Consider the following 25,181-nt stretch of genomic DNA (forward strand, 5'->3'; position numbering starts at 1 on the left):
TCTGTGTTTTCAATCCACTCCTGGTTTTGGTTGCTATACAGCCTCACAAATACAGCCTCAAATATACATAGTGTGAACCCAGCCTAAAACCGCATTTCAGAGCATTCATTTTCAGACTGCAGGGCCCTCACCTGATGCCAGAGACCTCCGAGTGCCCCCAGGACGACATAATAAAGGGGAAAGCCAAGAAGAACGGGCAGAAGCTCACAAGGTTCTTCACTGTGGGGGGACAAGGACGAGATGGTGGGGTTGAACAACTGTGTGCTGAAAACAGGAGCGCGTGCTCTGACATAGGAGAAGAATTTCCAGCGCTGCTTTCAACGTGGTAATAGGGTGAGTAGTAGCCCCCATGTGAAGGAACCCTTACTGTCTCTACCCTCCTCTAAGAGCAGTTGTGCTTCAGACAGCACAGGGGACGCGGCCAGCATGGTGGCTGGGGATAATGACGCAGCACAAAATTCTCCCTTGCTGGACACACTAGTTGACTTTGATACCCCTTCTCTCCCACCAACCCCTCTCTCATGGAAGGCGACTCCCCTGCGCTCTGCCTCAGGCTCACACAATCCAGCCATGCAAGTGGGGGGCACTTTTCATGATGTAACAGCCCCTGTTACAGTGGCCATATTGAAATTTCGTATGGAGGACCTAAAAACCTCCCTGCATAATGATATGAAGGAAGTGTGTGCTAACATACAGAAAGAGGTATCCTCACTTAGGGACAGAACAGCACACATAGAGACCAAAATGTGAGAATATGCTCATGCACATAACGAAGTGGTGGATTTAGCTAATGATTTGGAGGATGAGGACGAGAAACTAAAAATGGAATTGGCGGACATACACTACCGTTCAAACGTTTGGGGTCACCCAAACAATTTTGTGTTTTCCATGAAAAGTCACACTTCTTCACCACCATACGTTGTGAAATGAATAGAAAATAGAGTCAAAACATTGACAAGGTTAGAAATAATGATTTGTATTTGAAATAACATTGTTTTTACATCAAATGTAGCTTTCGTCAAAGAATCCTCCTTTTGCAGCAATTACAGCATTGCACACCTTTGCCATTCTAGCTGTTACTCTGTTGAGGTAAGCTGGAGAAATTGCACCCCACGCTTCTAGAAGCAGCTCCCACAAGTTGGATTGGTTGAATGGGCACTTCTGGTGTACCATACGGTTAAGCTGCTCCCACAACAGCTCAATGGGGTTCAGATCTGGTGACTGCGCTGGCCAATCCATTACCGATAGAATACCAGCTGCCTGCTTCTGCTGTAAATAGTTCTTTTAGTTCCTAGGGTCATTGTCCTGTTGTAGGATGAAATTGGCTCCAATCAAGCGCTGTCCACTGGGTATGGCATGGCGGTGTAAAATTGAGTAATAGCCTTCCTTATTCAGAATCCCTTTTACCCTGTACAAATCTCCTACCTTACCAGCACCAAAGCAACCCCAGACCATCACATTACCTCCACCATGCTTAACAGATGGCGTCAGGCATTCTTCCAGCATCTTTTCATTTGTTCTGCGTCTCACAAACATTCTTCTTTGTGATCCAAACACCTTAAACTTGGATTCATCCGTCCACAACACTTTTTTCCAGTCTTCCTCTGTCCAATGTCTGTGTTCTTTTGACCATCTTAATCTTTTTCTTTTATTATCCAGTCTCAGACATGGCTTTTTCTTTGCCACTCTGCCCTGAAGCCCAAAATCCCGCAGCCGCCTATTCACTGTAGATGTTGACACTGGTGTTTTGCGGGTACTATTTAATGAAGATGCCAGTTAGGGACCTGTGAGGCGTCTGTTTCTCAAACTAGAGACTCTAATGTGCTTATCTTCTTGCTTAGTTGTGCAACGCAGCCTCCCACTTCTTTTTCTACTCTGGTTAGAGCCTGTTTGTGCTGTCCTCTGAAGGGAGTAGTACACACCGTTGTAGGAAATCTTCAATTTCTTAGCAATTTCTTGCATGGAATAGCCTTCATTTCTAAGAACAAGAATAGACTGTCGAGTTTCAGATGAAAGTTCTCTTTTTCTGGCCATTTTGAGCGTTTAATTGACCCCACAAATGTGATGCTCCAGAAACACAATCTGCTCAAAGGAAGGTCAGTTTTGTAGCTTCTGTAACGAGCTAGACTGTTTTCAGATGTGTGAACATGATTGCACAAGGGTTTTCTAATCATCAATTAGCCTTCTGAGCCAATGAGCAAACACATTGTACCATTAGAACACTGGAGTGATAGTTGCTGGAAATGAGCCTCCATACACCTATGTAGATATTGCACCAAAAAACAGACATTTGCAGCTAGAATAGTCATTTTCCACATTAGCAATGTATAGAGTGTATTTCTTTAAAGTTAGGACTAGTTTAAAGTTATCTTCATTGAAAAGTACAGTGCTTTTCCTTCAAAAATAAGGACATTTCAATGTGACCCCAAACTTTTGAACGGTAGTGTAAAAGACAGCTCACGCAGAAAGCTTTTGAGACTGAGGGGTGTCCCTGAAAAGGTGAAGCAGGACGCTCTGCTTGACTATGTTATTGATTTCTTCACCTGTCTGCTACCTGATGCATCCGCTGCGGATCTTATTATAGAAAGGGTGCACCGCTTGCCAAAAACCAAGAACCTTGCCCGGGACTTGCCAAGAGATGTTATCCTGAGAGTCTATTTTTTTCATATTAAGGAAAAAATTATGATGGCTGCCAGAAAAGATGTTACGCTGCCGCAAAGGTTCAAACATATTGCCATCTTTGCTGACCTTTCAGCCGCTACCCTAGCCAAACGGCGGCAATTTGCTCATAGTACCGAAATTCTTAGGGACAATGGAATCTCATACAAATGGGAATTCCCAGTTAAACTGCTGATAACGTACAAGGGATCTGTAAAACTGGCTCAATCACCTGAAGCAGCTTTGAAACTTTGTCAGGATTGGGATCTTATCCCTACCACTTCGGATGCGTCACAGACCCAACCACTAGAGAGGAGATCTTGCCCAACTATGTTGAATCCAGAGTGGTCTACTGTGCCTGTTCGAGGGCACCTGGCAGCTTTGACCCTGTATGCCATTGGGTCAGGAGTGCACTAACTAATTTCACTTTCTTTTTGTTTTTTGTATGCTCTATTGATAACATGTTCTAACTGTTATTCATAGTTGATAACATGTTCTAACTGTTATTTGTGAGCGACACGTAACCTAGATGTTACTGGTTAGTTTAACCTATCCCCTCAGGACGGGAAGTCTTTACCACGAACTGGTTTTCAGTTCTGCTTTATCTGTTTTTAATGTTTTGTTTATTCTCTGCAACTTGGCATGATTTACTGAAAGTCTTTCGGTACCTTTCATGGTTTTGCAGGTGTGGGGGGGAGGAGTGCTCACCTTTTTCCCAGAGGCATTACTCAGCAGATCTTTTACAATCCAAGATGAGTATTACAATTTTATCAATTAACACAAAAGGGTTACATTTCCCGTTTAAAAGATCCATGTTATGGAAAGAGGCCAAATTACAGCATATAGACATCTTATTTATGCAGGAAACACACCTGAATAAAGAAGACCCCTCCGTCTGAAACATAAAAATTTCCCAAATATATACTCTGCTGCTGCCTCTAGGAAGAAGGGGGGGTTACCCTCACTATCAGGGACACCGTGGCTGTTGCCAATGTGCAATGTACATTAGCCCCCAAGGGTGGATATGTGCTATTAGTCTGCTCACTAAATAATGTACACTAAACATATACACTAGTGGCGGTATATGCGCCAAATAAACTGCAGCATAGATTCTTAATTAATACCTTATCAGTTATAAACAAAATTAAGCTGGGATAGTTGATCATGGGCAGCGATTTTAATAAAATCATATGGCCATCCATGGATTCCACGTCAGCGAAACCTACCAAAGAACCCACTTTGCTTGCCAGCCCCTTGCATAAAATCAGACTTTATGATATATGGAGGTTGCAGCACCCCTCTAACCATAACTTTACATTCTTTTCCCATCCTAGGAAAACATATTCTCGCGTTAATTACTTTTTGATAGATTATTTGCTTATACCCAATGTCACGTCGACGAGTATAGGTGATATTACGTGGTCAGACCACGCTCCAATTGTCATGGAACTCAGTGAACAATTTAATATCCCCAGATATACTACCTGGAGACTTATCACATATATAACCTACAAAGAAGGCTTTGCGGGAATACTTCGGTATTAATGATAATCGTGAAGTAGATGATCTGTTAGCTTGGTGCACTCATAAAGCGACGATAAGAGGTCATTACATAAAACAAGCAGTTCATGATAGACAGCAGAGACAGGAGAAAATCTTATTGTTACAAACCTGCCTGTCTGACTTGCACAGACTTAATAAACTACAGTTTAGTAAGGATAGAGCAGACGAGATATCTAAAGTCTCTGGCGAACTTCATGAACTCCAAATACATAAATTTAAGTGGGCCCTGAGGAGGATGAAATCACAGTAATATTGGCAAGGTAACAGACCATCCGCTTTATTAGCCAAACAATTGAAAGACAGGGCTGCTAAATCTCGTATCCCATATATCTATGATACACAACAAGCTAAAATTATGGACCCTCAGGGTATAACAAACAATTTAGCTGTATAATTTAAAAGACAATCCTTCCACCCCCTAACCCACCCAAGATCTAGTGGATGATTTTTTAAAAGATATTAATTTACCCTCCCTAACTCCCGATCAATTAGATGATATCTCCTGCTCAATAACAGCTGCGAAAGTAGCTCTGGTCATTAAATCCCTTAAAAATAACAAATTGCCCCGCCCAGATGGGCTCCCCAATAAATATTCTAAAACGCACAGTACTATTTTAATACTGTACCTAGTAAGAGTGTTTAATTCCATAATGCGGTCTGGTAAGATCCCTGCTGAAAGCGTTGGTGATTACGCTGCCCAAACCAGGGAAATCACCAGGCATGGCGGCCAATTTCAGGCCCATTTCTCTCTTTAATGGAGATCTGAAATTGTAAGTTGCTGGCATTTAGACTGGCGGACGTGGTCCCCTTGCTTGTCTTCAACGACCAAGTTGGCTTTGTTAGAGGCAGGGATACTTGTGACGGAACCCGCAGTTTTATAAACCTAATAGCAGCTGAAGAAAAGTGAAAAACGCCTTCTCTGCTCCTTATCCTGGATGCAGAGAAGGCATTTAATAGAGTGCACTGGGGGTACCTCCACTCTGTCTTCAACAAGTTCTGCATTAGAGGACCTCTGTTACAGGCCATTATGGCACTTTATACCTGTCCGTCAGCCAAGATTTATTCTTGGGGCACACTATCACACCCCTTCAAAATTTCAAATGGAACTAGGCAGGGGTGTCCGCTATCCCCAACTACTGTTGTATTAGCCATAGAACCTCTTGCCCAATGTATTAAGATGGATGAAGGTATTACAGGGGTTGTTGTCGGTAAGAAGGATCATCGCATTGGCCTTTTTGCAGATGATATCATCCTTGCCTTAACCTCACCAGAGTCCTCATTATGTAGAGCTACGGATATATTGCATAAATTTGGACTGGTTAGCTACTACAAAGTTAATCCTTCCAAACCTCTAGTACTAAACATGGGTATAGCGGACTCTCTTGTAGCCCAATTACAAGTCTTTCCCTTATAAATGGTCAGTTGGTAATATCCCTTACCTTGGCATAACCCTGACATATCCCATCAGTAAATTGGCATTTTAATTTCTCTCTCCTTATAGATACTCTAAACGCAGACATTAAGAATCATATGAAAGCACCTATATCCTAGGTAGGCCATGTATCAGCCGCAAAAATGATGTTACTTCCCAAGGTACTCTATTTCTTTAGGAACCTCCCTATTCCACTGACGTTATTGGTGCTACAACGTATACAAAAGGTTATTACCACATTTATATAGGGTGGTCAGAAAGAGAGGGTCAAGGAGGCCTTGATGTGTCAACAGATAAGCCGAGGGGGTCTGGGGAGCCTGAACTTGTCTCTGTATTATTTTGCAGCAATTACTGAATAATTAAGATATTGGGTGGTGGATATGGAGGCGGCCCTTATAGATGGGGACGATCTTAATGTTTTACTGTGAGTATCTAGACTGACAAATGATCCCCCGAGAGGATTATCTCCCACTATACTAACTGGTTTGAGGGTGTGGAACAAGAAAATGGTAAAAACTGAATTGCTTCCGACACTTCCCCCTAAGGCTCAGAGAGCCTTAGAATATCGTATTCCGCATTCTGATTTCCGAACTTGGGTGAAAAATGGAATTGTGACTCTGGAGCAGTTACGTGTGAATGGAGACCTAGTTCCCTTCGAACACCTAGTCAGAGAGTATATTGGGATAACCAATAAAGATTTCTATAAGTATTTGCAGGTTCGGCACTGTTTGCGGACAACAGATAATAAATGCTCTCCCAGTACCACTGGTTATGAGCGGCACTTCCACAACCCTAGACCCCTCCCTAAGGAAATATCTGTAGCATATAAGGCATTACAACCTAGGCTTGACTTCCTCCCCTTTAAGGTAAAGTGGGAACAAGATCTAGAGAAAACATTGGGTGATGAATGTTGGTATCGCATGTTTACATTGGTCCCTAAGGTATCTCACTACAAAGGCCATTTAGAGGCTTCCCGAAAATTAGTATATAGGTGGTATCTTACGCCATATTGCCTCTCAAAAATATTCACAGGAACATCCCAGATATGTTGGAAGTGTGGGGGGAGTGTAGGTAATCTAATGCATATTTGGTGGGACTGTCCAGAGACAACTCAGTTTTGGAGTGCAATCCGAACTTTTCTAGAAAAAAAATTTCATGGTTCCTTTGAGATGGGGCCCAGGCTTGGGACTCCTGTCCTTGGACTCTGACGACCTCCCTATTGCTGACCTAACAATCCTACTGCATTTCCTCATGGCCACTAGAACTGCCATAGCTAGATGGTGGAAGTCAGTAGAGATTCCTTATGTTCCCGAGATTCGTGCAGCAGTGAACTTTAATTATTCCATGAAACTTTCTGTCGCCATGAGAACGGAGAGGGTGAGAAATATAGAGGAGAACTAGAGTAAATAGAAGATTTACACCAATTCCCCCTGATGGTGGTGCACTTCGTCCCTATACCCATGCGCATACCTCTAAGGTTAATTGGTACTATCATGACTATTATTTGAAAGTACCTTTTCTTGTTATATAACAATGTTACTATGACTTTAGAAGGACATAATTAGTATTTCTCTTTCAGTTAATTATCTGAACCGATGCTAGAGCTGCCTGATTTATTTTGTTTTGTTTGCATTCCCTATGCATGTTTTGTTCAATTGTATTATGTTTTGTTTGGTCATTAGGCCTGTTGTGGCCGATTTGTTTACATTTATCACTATGTATATAAGTCATAAAAAAATATACTGACGAGTAACATTTATAAAATTGCTGTGAAAACTCAATTATAAAATTAAATTTTAATTTTTTTTTCAAGATGGAGTCGGCAAATTTTTACTCCAGCCCAAACTAGCTCCAACTCTATAACTCCTGCTTTACAGCCCCGATTATAGTAATGATAGACTCTGGTCACTATTGAGCATTTTTATTTTAGAACAAGGGACTTTTGCAGAAGTGTGCAGTTTGTTTTAGAGAAATGTTGTCCCCTGACAAGAGACCACTGTGGACAAATCTTCCTCAAACTTACAGTTTGTCTGACTTGGGTTCAGGTATGGGCCATGGCTGCTAAATGCTGGAATTAGGGAACTTGCGGTTTAGCAGAGAATGTAAGCCAAATTAGATTTGCCACAGGGAGAATTCAGGGACAGCATCACCACCCGGCGAACCCTGGCAAGTGTCCGGTGCTGTGTCTAGTCTTTTAACTGTAACTGCGCGCCAACAGGTTTTCTGCCACCACTGGACTTGTATTTACTTACTGGAAAAACAGGTATTTAAACATAATTATAATGTCCCCTTGTTAATGCAGATAATAAGCTCTTACTATTAATAATAAGCGATTACAACGTGACACCAGGTTGAGTTGTCATGTTGGGATCAACAGCATGGGACACATATACTAGCTACAGGCTACAGCAAATTTTAGAATTGTATAAAAATAATACACTTATATAAGGTTAACATAAGTAAATTACTTTGTCTGATAATAGAGTATATATCTAAATAATGGTCATAGCTAATGCAAATGCTGAGTGTTTGGGTTCGGACAAAACCCAAGGTTCGTCACAACCCAAGGTTTGTCACTAAATAAAATCCACTATATATTATTATTTATTTTTTATGCACCCTTGATTCCACCGCACTATACAAGCAATAGGTGTTAACCATAGACTCCATAAGAATGGTGTCTATGGAGCCGGCGGAAAGGCGCGCGGACAGCCGACTGAATTCCGCAAGAATTCCTCAGTATGAACCCACCTTTACTAAGGCTGGGTTCACACTACGTATATTTCAGTCAGTATTGTGGTCCTCATATTGCAACCAAGACCAGGAATGGATTTAATACACAGAAAGGCTCTGTTCACACAATGTTGAAATTGAGTGGATGGCCTTCATTTAATGGCAAATATTTGCTGTTGTATTGAAATAATGGCCGTTATTTACTGTTATATGGCGGCCATCCACTCAATTTCAACATTGTATGAACAGAGCCTTTCTGTGTTTTCAATCCACTCCTGGTTTTGGTTGCAATATGAGGACCACAATACTGACTGAAATATACGTAGTGTGAACCCAGCCTAACTGCGTGTTTGGAATTAGCTTTGGCTGTCCAGGCAGGATGGGACTTGTACAGTGGCGTAGCCTCCCCCTTGCCACTGCACTGCTCCCCTCCCACTGCCTCTTGTGACCGCAAGCAATGTTTTGCTTGCGATCACAAGAGGCAGGCTGGGAAGGGCCCCCGGCTGTCTTGCGGCTCCCCAGGGAACTACCTCCGGCGCAGGGAGCATCGTGGTGAAAAAAAAACAGGTCCTGTGAAGCTCCGCCCCCTCCACGGGAAGCCCCGCCCCCGCCACGGGAAGCCCGCCAGCGCCTGCGACTAGGGGGCTAGAGAAATCATTCAGGTGAGTATAGATTTTTTTGTTTTAAGGGGAATGATGAGGGGTGTAGTGGTATGATGATGAAGGAACAAGAGGATGATGGGGGTGTAGTGGTATGATGAAGGAACAAGAGGATGATGGAGGTGTAGTGGTATGATGAAGGAACAAGAGGACGATGGGGGTGTAGTGGTATGATGATGGAACAAGAGGATGATGAGGGGTGTAGTGGTATGATGATGGAACAAGAGGAGGATAAGGGGTGTAGTGGTATGATGATGAAAGAACAAGAGGATGATGGGGGTGTAGTGGTATGATGATGGAACAAGAGGATGATGGGGGTGTAGTGGTATGATGAAGGAACAAGAGGATGATGGGGGTGTAGTGGTATGATGATGATTGAACAAGAGGATGATGGGGGTGTAGTGGTATGATGATGGAACAAGAGGATGATGAGGGGTGTAGTGTTATGATGAAGGAACAAGAGGATGATGAGGGGTGTAGTGGTATGATGAAGGAACAAGAGGAGGATGAGGGGTGTAGTGTTATGATGATGAAGGAACAAGAGGATGATGGGGGGTGTAGTGCTATGATGATGGAACAAGAGGATGATGGGGGTGTAGTGGTATGATGAAGGAACAAGAGGATGATGGGGGGTGTAGTGGTATGATGATGATGGAACAAGAGGATGATGGGGTGTAGTGGTATGATGAAGGAACAAGAGGATGATGGGGGTGTAGTGGTATGATGAAGGAACAAGAGGATGATGGGGGGTGTAGTGGTATGATGAAGGAACAAGAGGATGATGGGGGTGTAGTGGTATGATGATGAAGGAACAAGAGGATGATGGGGGGTGTAGTGGTATGATGAAGGAACAAGAGGATGATGAGGATGTAGTGGTATGATGATGAAGGAACAAGAGGATGATGGGGGGTGTAGTGGTATGATGAAGGAACAAGAGGATGATGGGGGGTGTAGTGGTATGATGAAGGAACAAGAGGATGATGAGGATGTAGTGGTATGATGATGAAGGAACAAGAGGATGATGGGGGGTGTAGTGGTATGATGAAGGAACAAGAGGATGATGGGGGTGTAGTGGTATGATGATGAAGGAACAAGAGGATGATGAGGGGTGTAGTGGTATGATGAAGGAACAAGAGGATGATGAGGGGTGTAATGGTATGATGATGAAGGAACAAGAGGATGATGGGGAGTAGTGGTATGATGATGAAGGAACAAGAGGATGATGAGGGGTGTAGTGGTATGATGATGAAGGAACAAGAGGATGATGAGGGGTGTAATGATATGATGAAGGAACAAGAGGATGATGGGGGGTGTAGTGGTATGATGATGAAGGAACAAGAAGATGATGAGGGGTGTAATGATATGATGAAGGAACAAGAGGAGGATGAGGGGTGTAGTGTTATGATGATGAAGGAACAAGAGGAGGATGAGGGGTGCAGTGTTATGATGATGAAGGAACAAGAGGATGATGAAGGAACAAGAGGATGATGAGGGGTGTAATGGTATGATGATGAAAGGGCAGGAGGATGAAGGGGTAGTAGTATTATGATGGAGGTGGTTGTAGTATGATGATGGAGGGGCAAGAGGATGAAAGGGGTAGTATGATGATGGAGGGGCAGGAGGATGAAAGGGGTAGTAGTATGATGATGGAGGGGCAGGAGGAGGGGACAACATGGGGGGCATCTGTAAGGGGGATAAAATGGGGGGCCATCTATATGGTTGATAACATGGGGGCCATCTATATGGGGGATAACATGGGGGGCATCTATAATAGGGACAACACAGGGGGCCATCTATAAGGGGGAAACATTGGGGGGCCATCTATAAGGTGGACTACACGGGGGGGGGGTGTATACAATAGGGGGATATGTACTATAAGGGTGATCACATAGTGTCAGGGCTACCTACTAAATGAGGGTGTACAGGGGCCAATACAGATGTGCAGTTTGTAGAAAGATGAGGATGGTGAGGAGCGAGGAGCCTAATATTTCTGTCTGGCAGATTCTGTGGATTCGTGGCTCGGAGAAGTTCTCATAATGGCCCAGGGCAGATGGAGAAGATGAAAAGGGAAGAACTCCCATCAGAGAAGACGTCCCCTGTGAGTCACCTGATATACGTCCCCTGTGAGTCAACTGCACTGTAATGTATATGGTGTATAGAGCCTGCGTACAGTGCATCCACCTCTATATGACTGTATGAAGTGATATCGGTCTATGTACAGAGGATTTTATTCAGTAGCAGCGGTGGTGTTAGTCAGTATGTGGTGGTATTAGTCAATAGCAGCGGTGGTGTTACTCAGTATGTGGTGTTATTAGTCAGTATGTGGTAAGGGGGGGCCCAAGTTGACCTCTTGCACCAGGGCCCAAGAGACATTAGCTACGCCCCTGGACTTGTAGTTTTAAAACAGCTGGAGGGCCTGAGTTTAATATCCCTGCACTATACCGACAAATATAACCTTATACAGTGACCATATAAAGGTAGATCCCAGATGTACACAGGTTCTGCAGACCATACAAGTGATTACAATGCAGTAAGATACAGTGACCCACTGACGATATCTTCTATAAATGCATAATAGGAGGTTCCTTCCCTGAGTCGCTCACTCTTCCTTTTCTTCCCCATCCGCCTGGGCCATCATGAAAAGCTCTCCCTGATGCTACTTGTTGTCCCTAAATCTGCCAAATATTTTAGTATCCTCACTAATTCCACTAATGTACATTAAGCACTGCAGGTTAAACTAATCATACTGACAGACGATCGAGAGCCCCCTTTTTCATTTATTCCAAACACGCAGTAAAAATTTATATAGGTCACAATAAGGTCCATTAGTGACCGCTATAAAAAAGGGGTATATTTTCTTCACTACATGGTAAAACTGACATGCTAAGATGTTTTCTATAAGTTGGTATGAATAACAGGGATAACAAACTTGTGTAGTTTTTTTGTATAACTAAAAAAAGAAAAGCGTTAAAAAAAAATCTGTGCACCACCATGTTCTGTGGAGCTGTGTGAGGGCTAATTTTTTGGACTTTTTTGCTTATAACAGATCAGTGTATAATCTGATGGATCAGTGCCCTTCTTCTAAATTTGCATTGTCCCAGAACACAGTCTATGTGTCTAGGTCTAGGACAGTCATGTCAAACTCTGGCCCGTGGTGCCGTTATTTTTGGCCTGCCACGCTTTTCTGTGTTAAATCTGGCCCTCCTGACGTTACAGCAGATTATAATATGGGTGGTCCGGATGGATGCTCAGACCGCCCATATAATAATTTTGTAGGCCACAGGCTACTATATAAGAGACTATTTTAGGGACTGGCTTCTATATAAGTCACTATTGGGGAGGGCTGGCTACTATATAAGAGACTATGTGAGAGGGCTGGCTAATATATAAGAGATTATTTGGAGGGCTAGCTACTATATAAGACATTATTGGGAAGGCTGGATACTATATTGGGAACTATTGGAAGGGCTGGATACTATATAAGACACTAATGGGAGGGCTGGCTACTATATAAGACATTATTGGAGGCTGGCTACTATGTAAGACACTATTGGAAGGGGGGCTACTATATAAGACACTATTGGGGGCTGGCTACTATATGGGACACTATCGGGGGCTGGCTACTATATTGGGCACTATTGTGTGTGCTGGCTACTATATGGGTCACTATTGTGTGTGCTGGCTACTATATGGGTCACTATTGGGAGGGCTGGCTACTATGTGGTGCTCTAATAGTAGGCCTGGCTAGTATTTGGGGCACTAATGGGGGGGGGGCTGCTACATGGGGTACAATTATTGGATTACCTACTGCTTGAGGGATATTATGGGTAACCAGGGGCGTAGCTAATGTCTCCTGGGCCCTGGTGCGAGAGGCCAGCTTGGGCCCCCCCCCCTCCTTTCACGACCAAGTGATGCTATTTGTGTGTGTGTATATATATATATATATATATATATATACACATACACACCAAGACAGATATTACCAATAACACCAGCATATTGGAAGAGAAAGTATTATCACCGTACATATTACCCCCATACTGTTACCGACCAAATCTTGTATACTGAGACCAATATTACCAGTAATACCAGTATATAGGAAGGAGACATTACCGCCACACCACAACCACTACCATCACCACCATATTGTTACTGACCAAATCCAGTATACTAAATTACCTCATCCAGTCATATAGAGGTGGCCCCCAGCTCTACACAGGTTCTATACACCATATACATTACTGTGCAGTTATTTCAGGTGACTCACAGGAGACGTCTTTTCTGATCAGAGTTCTTTCCTTTTCATCTTTTTCTCCATCTGCCCTGGGCCGTTATGAGAACTTCTCCGAGCCACGAATGTACAGAATCTGCCAGAGAAACATATTAGGTTCCTCACTCTGTCACCATCCTCTTCTCTCTACACACTGCACATCTGTACTGTCCCCTTTACACCCTCATTTAGTGGGTAGCCCTGACTCTATGTGACCCCCTAATAATATATGCCCCCCTCTGTGTATTCCCTCTCCCCCTATGTTGCCCCCAAAATAGATGGCCCCTCTCCCCCCATGTTGCCCTCCTTATAGATGTCCCCCTCTCCCAGTAGTGGATTATAATAGGGGCGTTCCGGGCGGCAGCCCGGGGCCCTGAGCTCCTGGGGGGCCCATGACCACCCAAAAAGAAATACTTTCAGTGGTGTACTGTCTCCTGGCTACACTTCCGCCATGATTTGCAAAAAATCACAGTTTTTTGCACAGTTTTGTGCAATTTTGCACAAATCAGGACATCATGACATTATCTATACTGTACTATGAACGCAAGGCTAGTGCTGCCATAGTTACAGTGGGGTGGGGGGGGCCCAGGCTTGGTGAACAGCCCGGGGCCTATGGTAAAGTTAATCCGCCCCTGCCCTCTCCCCCCACCCTCCCTTATAGATGGCCTCCTCTCCCCTCTCCATATAGATGGCCCCCTCTACCCCCTCCCTTATAGATGGCCTCCTCTCCCCCCTCCTTATAGATGGCCCCCTCTACCCCCTCCTTTATAAATGGCGCCCTCTCCCCCCACCCTCCCTTATGGATGGCCCCCTCTCCCCCACCCTCCCTTATAGATGGCCTCCTCTCCCCCCTCCATATAGATGGCCCCCTCTACTCCCTCCCTTATAGATGGCCTCCTCTCCCCCCTCCTTATAGATGGCCCCCTCTCCTTTATAGATGGCCCTCTCTTCCCCCACCCTCCCTTATAGATGGCCCCCTCTTCCCCCACCCTCCCTTATAGATGGCCCCCTCTCCCTCCCTCCCTTATAGATGGCCCCCTCTCCCTCCCTCCCTTATAGATGGCCCCCTTTCCCCTCCTGCCTTATAGATGGCCCCCTCTCCCCCCTCCCTTATAGATGGCCCCTCTTTCTCCCTCACCCTCATAGATGGCCCCTCTTTCTCCCCCACCCTCAAAGATAGCCCCCTCTTTCCCCCCACCCTCATAGATGGTCCCCTTTCCCCCCACCCTCATAGATGGCCCAATCTTTCCCCCCACCCTCATAGATGGCCCCCTTGTTCCCCCCACCCTCATAGATGGCCCCCTCTTTCCCTCCACCCTCATAAATGCCCCCTTTCCCCCACCCTCATAGATGGCCCCCTCTTTCCCCCCACCCTCATAGATGGACCCCTCTTTCCCCCCACCCTCATAGATGGCCCCCTCTTTCCCCCACCCTCATAGATGGCCCCTCTTTCCCCCTACCCTCATAGATGCCTCCCTCTTTCCCCCCACCCTCATAGATGCCCCCCTCTTTCCCCTCACCCTCATAGATGGCCCCTCTTTCCCCCCCACCCTCAAAGATAGCCCCCTCTTTCCCCCCATCCTCATAGATGGTCCCCTTTCCCCCCACCCTCATAGATGGACCAATCTTTCCCCCCACCCTCATAGATGGCCCCCTTGTTCCCCCCACCCTCATAGATGGCCCCCTCTTCCCCCCCACCCTCAAAAATGCCCCCTTTCCCCCCACCCTCATAGATGCCCCCCTTTCCCCCCACCCTCTTTCCCCCCACCCTCATAGATGGCCCCCTCTTTCCCCCCACCCTCATAGATGCCCCCCTCTTTCCCCCACCCTCATAGATGCTCCCCTCTTTCCTTCCACCCTCATAGATGGCCCCCTTTTTCCCCCACCCTCATAGATGGCCCCCTCTTTCCCCCCACCCTCAAAGATGGCCCCCTCTTTCCCCACACCCTCATAGATGGCCCCCTCTTTCCCCCCACCCTCATAGATGGCCCCCTCTTTCCCCCCACCCTCATAGATGGCCCCCTCTTTCCCCCCACCCTCATAGATGCCCCCTCTTTCCCCACACCCTCAAAGATGGCCCCCTCTTTCCCCCCACCCTCATAGATGCCCCCCTCTTTCCCTCCACCCTCATAGATGGCCCCCTCTTTCCCCCCACCCTCATAGATGGCCCCCTCTTTCCTCCCACCCTCATAGATGACCCCCTCTTTCCCCCCACCCTCATAGATGACCCACTTTCCCCCCACCCTCATAGATGCCCCCTCTCTCTCCCCCCCCCCCCCCCCATTCGTGCAGGCTGATAAAAAAACAAAACAAAACAAAACTTAACTCACCTGACAACACTCTCCCACGTTGATCCTCTCTCCTCCTGGTCTGTCCCCGGTTGTGCGGCTGCCGGGGGTGTCGCGTCTTATCTCCGGCAGCGCACGCATCCCAGAGCTCCCTGGGCGCCGGAACCGGAAGTCAGGGCCCAGAGATAAGACGCAACATGGAGCCAGACGGAGCCAGACTCTTGTGACCGCAAGCAAAACAATGTTTGCGGTCACAAGAGTGATTGATCGGGAGGGCCCCGCGGGTCCCCCTTCGTGGCGGGCCCGGTCGCGACGGCGACCGCGGTAGCTACGCTACTGTGGGTAACTACTTTAGGATAGGCAGTGCCAGAAACGCCACATGCACTTTTCATTAAATATCAAGATCGTCCCGCAACTTTGTCCAATTTTTTTATTTTGGCCCACTGTGTATTTGAGTTTGACACCCCTGGTCTAGGACCTGTCCCCAATTTGTACTTGGGGAATTTAATGTATCTAAGTTGTGCTATGTATAGCATTTGGAGGATGGGTTACAAGTTGTCTCACAGGTACACACCTTTTAGGCAACAGTGCACCAGCAGTCTCCTTAGTGAACTGTTGCAATTAGGGTCCTATTCCATGGGCCGAGGAGGGCCCGATCAACAATGTAAACGAGGCGATCTGCTAGGCCTATTCCACGGCCCGATGATCGTTAAGCGAGGGCTGCAAGGACATCATTACCGATGTCCTTGCAGCCCTTGCAGCATACATTACCTGTCAGGTCTTCTCGGCACTGTCTTCATCCCCGGGTCCCGCGCGCTATATCTTCAGAATGGCCGGTCAGCTGACGCGCTCCGTCAGCTGACCGGCCATTCTGAAGATAGAGCGCACAGGAACCCGGGGATGAAGACAGCGCCGAGAAGCCTGGACAGGTAATGTATGATGATGATGCTTGTCAAATCGTCAGTCGCCCGCCGCGCACCGCTATTCAACCGTAGCGATGTTTTTTCCTTCTTGTGCTTAAAATGACTCTGTACCCACAATCTGACCCCCCCCAAAACCGCTTGTACCTTCAGAAAGCTGCTTTTAATCCAAGATCTGTCCTGGGGTCCGTTCGGCAGGTGATGCAGTTATTGTCCTAAAAACAACTTTTAATCCAGCGGCGCTGTGTCTAACGGCCGGGGCTTACATTTGTATATGCATTAGGCTGGCACACCCTCTCTGTCCTTCCTCCTCACCCTCCTCATCATTAGGAATGCTCCCGGCAGATTGCTTCCTATTCCCCACCTGTGTGCATAATGAACATGGGCTGGATCGTTAAGACACCTGTGCAAAGCTCAAGCAGCAGTAAATGTTCCTGGATCATTCCTAATGATGAGGAGGGTGGGGAGGAAGGACGGAGAGGTGGTGCCAGCCTAATGCATACACAAATGTAAGCCCCGGACGTTAGACACAGCGCTGCAGAATTAAAAGTTGTTTTTAGGAGAATAACTGCATCACCTGCCGAACGGAGCCCAGGACAGATCTTGGATTAAAAGCAGCTATCCAAAGGTACAAGTGGTTTGGGGGCGTCAGATTGTGGGTACAGAGTCGCTTTAAAAGGCCATAGCACTTGCAATTTTTCACCTAGAAACCAACATGAGCCCTTATTTTTTGCGCCACTAATTATACTTTGCAATGACAGGCTGAATTTTCTCATAAAGTACACTGCAAAACAAGAAAAAAATAAATGTGTGGTGAAAAAACAAACAAAAATAAACGCATTTTGTTTATTTGGGGGGCATTTGTTTTTACGCCGTTCGCCCTAGGGTAAAACTGACTTGGTATATATGTTACTCAAGTTGTTACGATTAAAACGATATGTAGCATGTATAACTTTTATATTATGAGATGGCTTGTAAAAAATTCAAACCATTGTTAACAAATATATGTTCCTTAAAATTGCTCTATTCCCATGCTTATAGCGCATTCTGAAGATAGAGCGCGCAGGAACCCGGGGATGAAGACAGCGCCAAAAAGCCTGGACAGGTAATGTATGATGATGCTGCTTGTCAAATCGTCGGTCGCCCGCCACGCACCGCTATTCAACCGTAGCGATGCGCGGTGGGGGAACGATGATTTAAGGTCTGGCCCTAAATGAACGATCAGCCGATGACACGATCATCGGCTGATCGTTCTCTCTATTTCACCAAACGATAATTGGCCGAATCGGGCCAAATGGGGCAGATCCGGCCGATTATCGTTACTGTGGAATAGGGCCCTTAGTGTTGGAAGCTTCAGTAGGTTGGCGGGGCTATGCTAATGAGCTGCAGATAAAACCTGGAGTAGATAGGCTTGACTATACTTGGTGGTAGTACAAATAACTTCTCTCTGTAAAGTTTCTGAGCTACCAGTAGAAAGTACAGATCATGGCGCAAAAAATGACACCTCAAACAGCCCCATAGACCCAAAAACAGAAGTGTTACAAGGTTCAGAATAGAGAAATTTGAAGAACTTTTAATTTTTTAAAAGCCATCAAAAAGTTGTACAAGTTGCCTATTGTTGTAATTGTACTGACTTGAGGAACATAGATAACATGTCAGTTTTATCATAGGGTTAATGGCGTAAACACGAAACCACCCAAAATAAAAATTGCACTTTTTTTTCTCATTTTCACTGCACAAATATTTTTTTGGGGTTTTGCAGCATATTTTATGGTAGAATTAAGTCTGTATAATTGGTGTCGCAAAAAATATGGGCTTGTGTGGTCTGTAGGTAAAACAATTTAAGCGCTTTGGCCTTTTAAACACGAGGAGAAAATAAAAGTGCAAAAATGAAAATTGGCTCAGTTTTTAAGGAGTTAAATATAAGTACTTTATATTGTCATGGGGCCCATACTGTTTTTAGCTATGGGGCCCCATGAATCCTAGCTACGCCCCTGGATGTAAGCATTCTGGGGGGGGGGGGGGGGGCAATATGCTGAAGGAGGACACTGGAGGAGTGAAGAGAGGTAAGTATCTTATATTATATGGATGGGCAGCAGTATATAAGAGTTTTTCATGCAGTATGAATCCTGCAAGTGCGGTATTACCTCAAAACATTCCCCTAACGGGCCATTTATTTAAAATGGGCCCCGCATAAATATATTACGTTAAACGTATTGCAGTCATTCCATTCTTGGTCGCCATTACAGACGCCGGCGCTAGGACCCAGAAAGCGGAAGAAGCTCCCAGCAGTGCGTGCGCGCCCCCGAGTGAGATGGAAACACACATTGATATCGTCAGGTAATCTACTTTGGCGGTACACTGCTGTGCCCGGAGCGAGCAGGCCGCAGAGCCACGGTCTAGAGTTGCGGCCTCATCTAGTCTGCGGATTATGGACGCGGCTTGACGCGGAAGTAGAAGCATAAGGCCCCGTTCCCACTGAGCAAAGCTAGCGGAATTCCGCGACGGAATTGTCCGCCGCGGAATGCCGTTAGCCTCCCGCTCATAATGGGACTCTATGGGAGGCGAGCGCTCCTGCCCTGTCCGCGCTGAAGAATGAACATGTTCATTCTTCAGCGCGGACAGAGCAGCAGCGCGCGCCTCCCATAGAGTCCCATTATGAGCGGGAGGCTAACGGCATTCCGCGGCGGACAATTCCGTCGCGGAATTCCGCTAGCTTTGCTCAGTGGGAACGGGGCCTAACTCGGGTGAGCGCTAGAGGTATTGTGTTCTACTGTGTTTAATGGCAGAGCAGACCTAGATTTCCTTAGAAGGAGTGCGGGTAAAGGAGAATGTGTGCAGTTATGTGTCCTGTTAGGTCTGGCAGTCCAGGGGTGAGAGCATTGCGGACGTTACTGGTTGTTACCTCAGGATATTCCCTCAGCATGAGGAGAGGCGGCTACAGTGTGCTGTGAGGCACTGGCTGTGCTGTCATACACGGGCAGCAGCGGGCTCACCCTGGACTGTCACTAGACCCATTCACCACATGAGCGATCTTCATTTCCTGGTTGGTTTCCAGGTGGTGACTTCGTGCACATTGTGCGTCTCACTTTTATACAAATGTAAATGACTAACCTATTGTCAGCTCCACCAGCATAGCCTTTCTCTAAAAGCTGCCAGTGACAGTGTCCCTCTGTAATCCCCAGTTATGAAAGGTCAGCTCTTTATTCCAATAGTGTTCTATTTCACTATTGGGACCAGTTACCAAAGATCTTGGCAATGCTGGGATGCTGTATACTGCAGTTGTAGCCATTAACCAGTGACCGCTCCTGCACTGGTAATGACCCACAAATATCTTTAGGTGGGAAATAAAAAATAGGGTTCTGAGAATGAAGGTATGTCTCTTACCTTTATCCTCAGTGCTGTTTCTGTGTATTTAGTAGTTATATCCACAGGCTAATCGGGCGCTTTGGAGCACTGGGGATGGGTCTACTGTCCCTGGCTGGCCCGGGACTTAGGGTTTCACACGTACAGGATCTGCAGCAAATTTGAAGTTGCAGATTTGATTTGAATCTAATCTGCGCCATGAAATCTGCTGCAGATCCTGTACTTGTGAACGCACCCTTAGGGTAGCTTCACACCTAACGAATCCACAGCGGTTCTATGGTGTTACATATCCGCAGCAGAATTTTCATTCCACTGCGGATACATAAGCCGACCCTTTAACAACCCCCCCCCCCAGGCTCCCTGTTTCCCATTAGCCAATCAGTGCACAGCAGGGGAGCGAGGGGAGCCGGGTGCCTCACACACAGCCGCAGCGCCGAGCAGGTAATGTATGCTGCGGATAAGTAACACCTTACATAGACCTTCACATTACCAGGATCCGCACAGGATTTCGCTGTAAACTCAAAGCGCACAGTTAGCTTGTAGATATAACTACGCTCACACCTTCATACTTCATTCTCCCATCATTTCATTTTAGGCCAAAAATGAGCGGGGACAGAGGGCAGCCCTGCGGTCGTTAAGGGACTTTACAGCGGTGCCGCGTGTAGCCCGGGACTGTGACTATTAACGGGCACGGTCCGATCACCGTGCCCGCTAATTAAGTAATCAGATGCAGCCGATCCCTAGCTGGGTGGATCCCCCCCCGGGACGTTGTCCCGGAGGAGCGATCCACGCGTCTGTACCAGCCGGGTGTCTGCGCCGTAATGGCGCTGATCCTGGCTTTGCACTCAATTGCTTCTATAACTATACAGCATACATCTCAATGAGAGATCAGTGTACTTATACTAGAAGTCCCCCAGGGGGGCTTCTAGTATAAGTGTAAAAAAAAAAACAAGTTTGGTATAGCAGCGTGCGTAATCGCCCTAACCATTAATTTATCACATTCCTGATCTCGCACAGTAAAAAAAATTGCGCATTTTTGGTTGCCTCAAATCCAGAAAAATTGTAATAAGTGATCAAAAAGTTGTAAATGCGCAATCAAGGCACCGATAGAAAAAACACATCATGGCACAAAAAATAACAGCTCACACAGCCCCATAGACGAAAGGATAAAAGCGCTATAAGCCTGGGAATAGAGCAATTTTAAGGAACATATATTTGTTAACAATGGTTTGAATTTTTTACAAGCCATCTCATAATATAAAAGTTATACATGTTACATATCGTTTTAATCGTAACAACTTGAGGAACATATATAACAAGTCAGTTTTACCCCAGGGCGAACGGTGTAAAAACGAATACCCCCCAAATAAACAAAATGTGTTTATTTTAGTTTTTTTTTTCACCACACATTTATTTTTTTCTGGTTTTGCAGTGTACTTTATGAGAAAATTCAGCCTGTCATTGCAAAGTATAATTAGTGGCGCAAAAAATAAGGGCTCATGTTGGTTTCTAGGTGAAAAATTGCAAGTGCTATGGCCTTTTAAAGCGACTCTGTACCCACAATCTGACGCCCCCAAACCACTTGTACCTTTGGATAGCTGCTTTTAATCCAAGATCTGTCCTGGGGTCCGTTCGGCAGGTGATGCAGTTATTCTCCTAAAAACAACTTTTAATTCTGCAGCGATGTGTCTAACGGCTAGCACCACCTCTCCGTCCTTCCTCCCCACCCTCCTCATCATTAGGAATGATCCAGGAACATTTACTGCTGCTTGAGCTTTGCACAGATGTATTAACGATCCAGCCCATGTTCATTATGCACACAGGTGGGGAATAGGAAGCAATCTGCCTGGAGCATTCCTAATGATGAGGAGGGTGAGGAGGAAGGACAGAGAGGGTGTGCCAGCCTAATGCATATACAAATGTAAGCCCCGGCCGTTAGACACAGCGCCGCAGGATTAAAAGTAGTTTTTAGGACAATAACTGCATCACCTGCCGAACGGACCACAGGAGAGATCTTGGATTAAAAGCAGCTATCTGAAGGTACAAGCAGTTTTGGGGGGGTCAGATTGTGGGTACAGAGTCACTTTAAGCACAAGGAGGAAAAAACGAAAACGCAGAAATCTAAATTGGCACTGTCCTTACGGGGTTAAAGGAGAAATCCAGCGAAAATCTGCTGGAGAGGATGATGGCAGAGGGATTCTCAGTTTCCGTTCAGTGCTCTGTGTCCCTCAGTGACCCCCTGCCAGCAGCCACAGCCCGCACAGCTCTGGGATTTGGGTCGTGACATCACCATTTTATCCAGGAAGTGAAGCCTTGATGCAGTAGTAAGTGCAGGGAAAAAAGCACTTTATAAGCATTTCCTGTAATAAGTGTATATTGGTGATTTGTATATTTTTTGGGGGACAATACAATACTTTAATATAAATTTTCGCCGGACGACTCTGATAAAAGAACCTAAAGTTAACAAGTATGTTTGGGGGCTTGGAGGAAAAATATTTTTTTTTTATTCACAAAACTGTAGCTGCCCTTATTGATAGAGAATTGAGAAAGTCTAAAAAAAAAGTCAATTATTCCCAAATTTTGTTAAGTTTGAGTGTTTAGACCCGCATTAATCGAGGGAACAAGCAGTGAGAAGACTGCAGCCGCAGGGTCCACTCTCTGCTTTGAGTTAGAAAAAAAAAAGTTGGACTTATAATTGGCTCCCATGGAGCATGTCTCTTCCTAACTAAGAGTAGGCAAAGGAGGCGCTACAGTGCGGTCTTCTCCCTGATCCTTCTCCCGGTTAGTATGGACCTTGAGTGATCCAAACTTTTTGAAGTTTTTTTAAAACAGCACTTTACGATACACTTTAATGGTGCGTTCACACCTACAGGATCTGCAGCTGATTTTCTGCAGCAGATTTCATTTAAATAACTGAACACAGCATCAAATCTGCTGCAGATCTGCTGTAGATCCTGTAGGTGTGAACGCACCCTAAAGGGTTTAGTGCGGCGATTTCCTTTTTCCGCTTAATTAAAACACATTACAAGGGTATATAACTTTATAATGTGTGTTAATTAGCGGTCTGTCCCCGGTCCCAAACTCCACCCCCGCCCCCCGGTCGATTGTGGTCACAGCAGGGGACGGGCCTGGTTGGGAGTGCATGGGAGAGGAAAAGGCTGCTGGTGCCAGAAGCCTTTTCATTGGCTGGAATGCATCACATGGCTTCCAGCTTGCTCAGCTTGCTAAAAGCCATGTGATGCGCTCCAGCCAATGAAAAAGCTGCCGGTGCGCATGCCTTTTATCTTCCATTCACTGTGCCCGGAAGGGAGGATGGCGGCTGAAGATGGCGGGAAATTCGAACGGCGATCATCACCGGAGGGATGGGAGGTATATTTCCTGTTTTTATTTTTGGAGGGAAGGGAGAGGCGCCAGAGTACTCCGTTAAGGACCCTGTGGATCGCAAACCATAAAGCTTCCTTAGAAGGGCTTGGGTGGCTGGTGCAGCAAGCTTTAGGCCTATTATCGCTGCCAGCTGTACAGCTAGATCCCTTATCCTGTTGTTGAGCTAATTTAGTCACAATTTTTTTTCCCCTCTTTTGTAGGTGGTAACATGCCAGCTAAAAAGAAGCCAATTTTACCTGCACTGAACATAGCACCAACAATAACTGAAGGACCCTCTCCGACAAATGATGGATCATCTGAGTAAGAGCTAACGGAAATGACTAATGCCATCAATGTCAAAGCCTGAATGTGACATAGTATGTAACTAAACATATACTGAACAGCCATAAAATTTTAACCACTGACAGGTGAAGTAAGTTGACATTTAATTACCCTGTTACAGTGGAACCTGTGAAGGGGTAAGATATATTAGGCAGCGAGTGAAAAAAAATTATGACAAATTGTAAGGACCAGACTATTGAATTAGACCAAATCCAGTATTACAGGTCCTACTAGGTGTTCCAGTCATGCATTGGTGAATACCCACCAAATTGCTCCAAGGAAGGACAGCTGGTGGATGGGTCATTGTGACCTGTCTGGTCTGATTTCACAGAAGAGCTACCGTAGCCCAAATTCCTGAAAAGGTAATCTTGCTGTGACAGAAAGGTGTCAGAACACACAGTATATTGCAGCTTACTGGATAGCTTTACACTTGAGTTCCCATGGTGAACCTTATCAACTTCCAATACTGTCTGCAAGTGAATGCCAGACCTGAACCATTAAGCAGTGGAAAAGGTGACCTAGTCTGACGATCGTGCTTTCTTTAACATCATGTAGGCAGCTGACTGCATGTGCATCACTTACCTAGGAAAGAAATCGTTTTGCATTGTGTGAAAAATGTACGCTAGCAGGGTAAAAGCATTGCGGTGGATAGCACTCTTTTAACCCCTAGACGACCCAGGGTGTATAGTTACGCCATGGAAGTCTGTCCCCAGACGACCTAGGGCGTAACTGTACGCCCTGGGTGTTATTCCCGCTATGAAGCATGCTCCGGAGCGGAGCGCGCTTCATAGCAGGTGGGGGCCAGCTGCAATCAGCAGCCGGGACCTCACCGGCAATGACACGCTGCAGCGGTCGCGCTGCCGCGTGTCATTAACTCCTTTAACGCCGCGATCGCGGCGTTTAAGTGTGACAGGGGGAGTCCCCTGTCACTTACACTGCGGGGGTCCCGATCGGTAAAACGAACTGACGGAGGTCTCTTACCTGCCTCCCTGCGGTCCGATCGGCTATCTGCTGCACTAAGCCTGCACAGGCAGGCTCAATGAGCAGAGCGCCGATAACACTGATCAATGCTATGCCTATGGCATAGCATTCATCAGTGTACAAATCAAACTAATCTATGTAAAAGTCCCCCAAAGGGACTTCAAATGTGTAAAAAAAAAAAAAAGTTAAAAACACTAACACACTACCCCAAAACCCCTCCCCCAATAAAAGTTGAAATCACCCCCCTTTCCCATTATATAAATAAAACATATAAAAATAAATAAACAAATAAACATATAATATACCGTAGCGTGCGTAATTGTCCGATCTATTAAAATATAACAAGCGTCATTGCGAACGGTAAACGGCGTACACGAAAAGAGGGAAAAAAGTGCGCGGATTACCGATTTTATGTTACATTATATATATATATAAAAAAATTAATAAAAAGTGATCAAAACGTCCGATCTTCACAAATATGGTATTAATAAAAACTAGAGATCATGGCGGAAAAAATGACACCCCATACAGCCCCGTAGGTGAAAAAATAAAACCGTTATAAGCGTCACAATAGTCCCATTTTATTTATAATTAATTGCCAAAAAA

The 25,181-nt window shown here is 45.6% G+C and overlaps 2 protein-coding genes across 5 annotated transcripts in view; one reads left to right on the forward strand and one right to left on the reverse strand.

The window, feature by feature from the left end:
* Positions 1-19,475, reverse strand: part of ATCAY (ATCAY kinesin light chain interacting caytaxin) — a 211,983-nt gene extending 192,508 nt beyond the window's left edge. The window contains exon 1 of the mRNA XM_069962602.1: positions 19,429-19,475. Coding sequence (XP_069818703.1) covers positions 19,429-19,449 — 21 coding nt within the window. The 5' untranslated portion in view covers positions 19,450-19,475. The remainder of the gene's footprint in view (positions 1-19,428) is intronic.
* The window catches only part of MAP2K2 (mitogen-activated protein kinase kinase 2), a 98,562-nt gene continuing 92,176 nt past the window's right edge, over positions 18,796-25,181 (forward strand). Inside the window, exons 1-3 of one of the 4 annotated variants that reach the window (XM_069962598.1) lie at positions 18,816-18,985; positions 19,263-19,283; positions 23,474-23,573. In XM_069962598.1, the coding sequence (XP_069818699.1) occupies positions 23,482-23,573 (92 nt within the window). In that variant the 5' untranslated portion in view covers positions 18,816-18,985; positions 19,263-19,283; positions 23,474-23,481. Of the gene's footprint in view, positions 18,986-19,262; positions 19,284-21,996; positions 22,214-23,473; positions 23,574-25,181 lie in introns of those variants that run through there. The other 3 variants (XM_069962599.1, XM_069962601.1, XM_069962600.1) reach the window with 3 other exon arrangements.

The sequence above is a fragment of the Dendropsophus ebraccatus genome, chromosome 3 (assembly GCF_027789765.1).
Source record: "Dendropsophus ebraccatus isolate aDenEbr1 chromosome 3, aDenEbr1.pat, whole genome shotgun sequence".
Classification (NCBI taxonomy): Eukaryota; Metazoa; Chordata; class Amphibia; order Anura; family Hylidae; genus Dendropsophus; species Dendropsophus ebraccatus.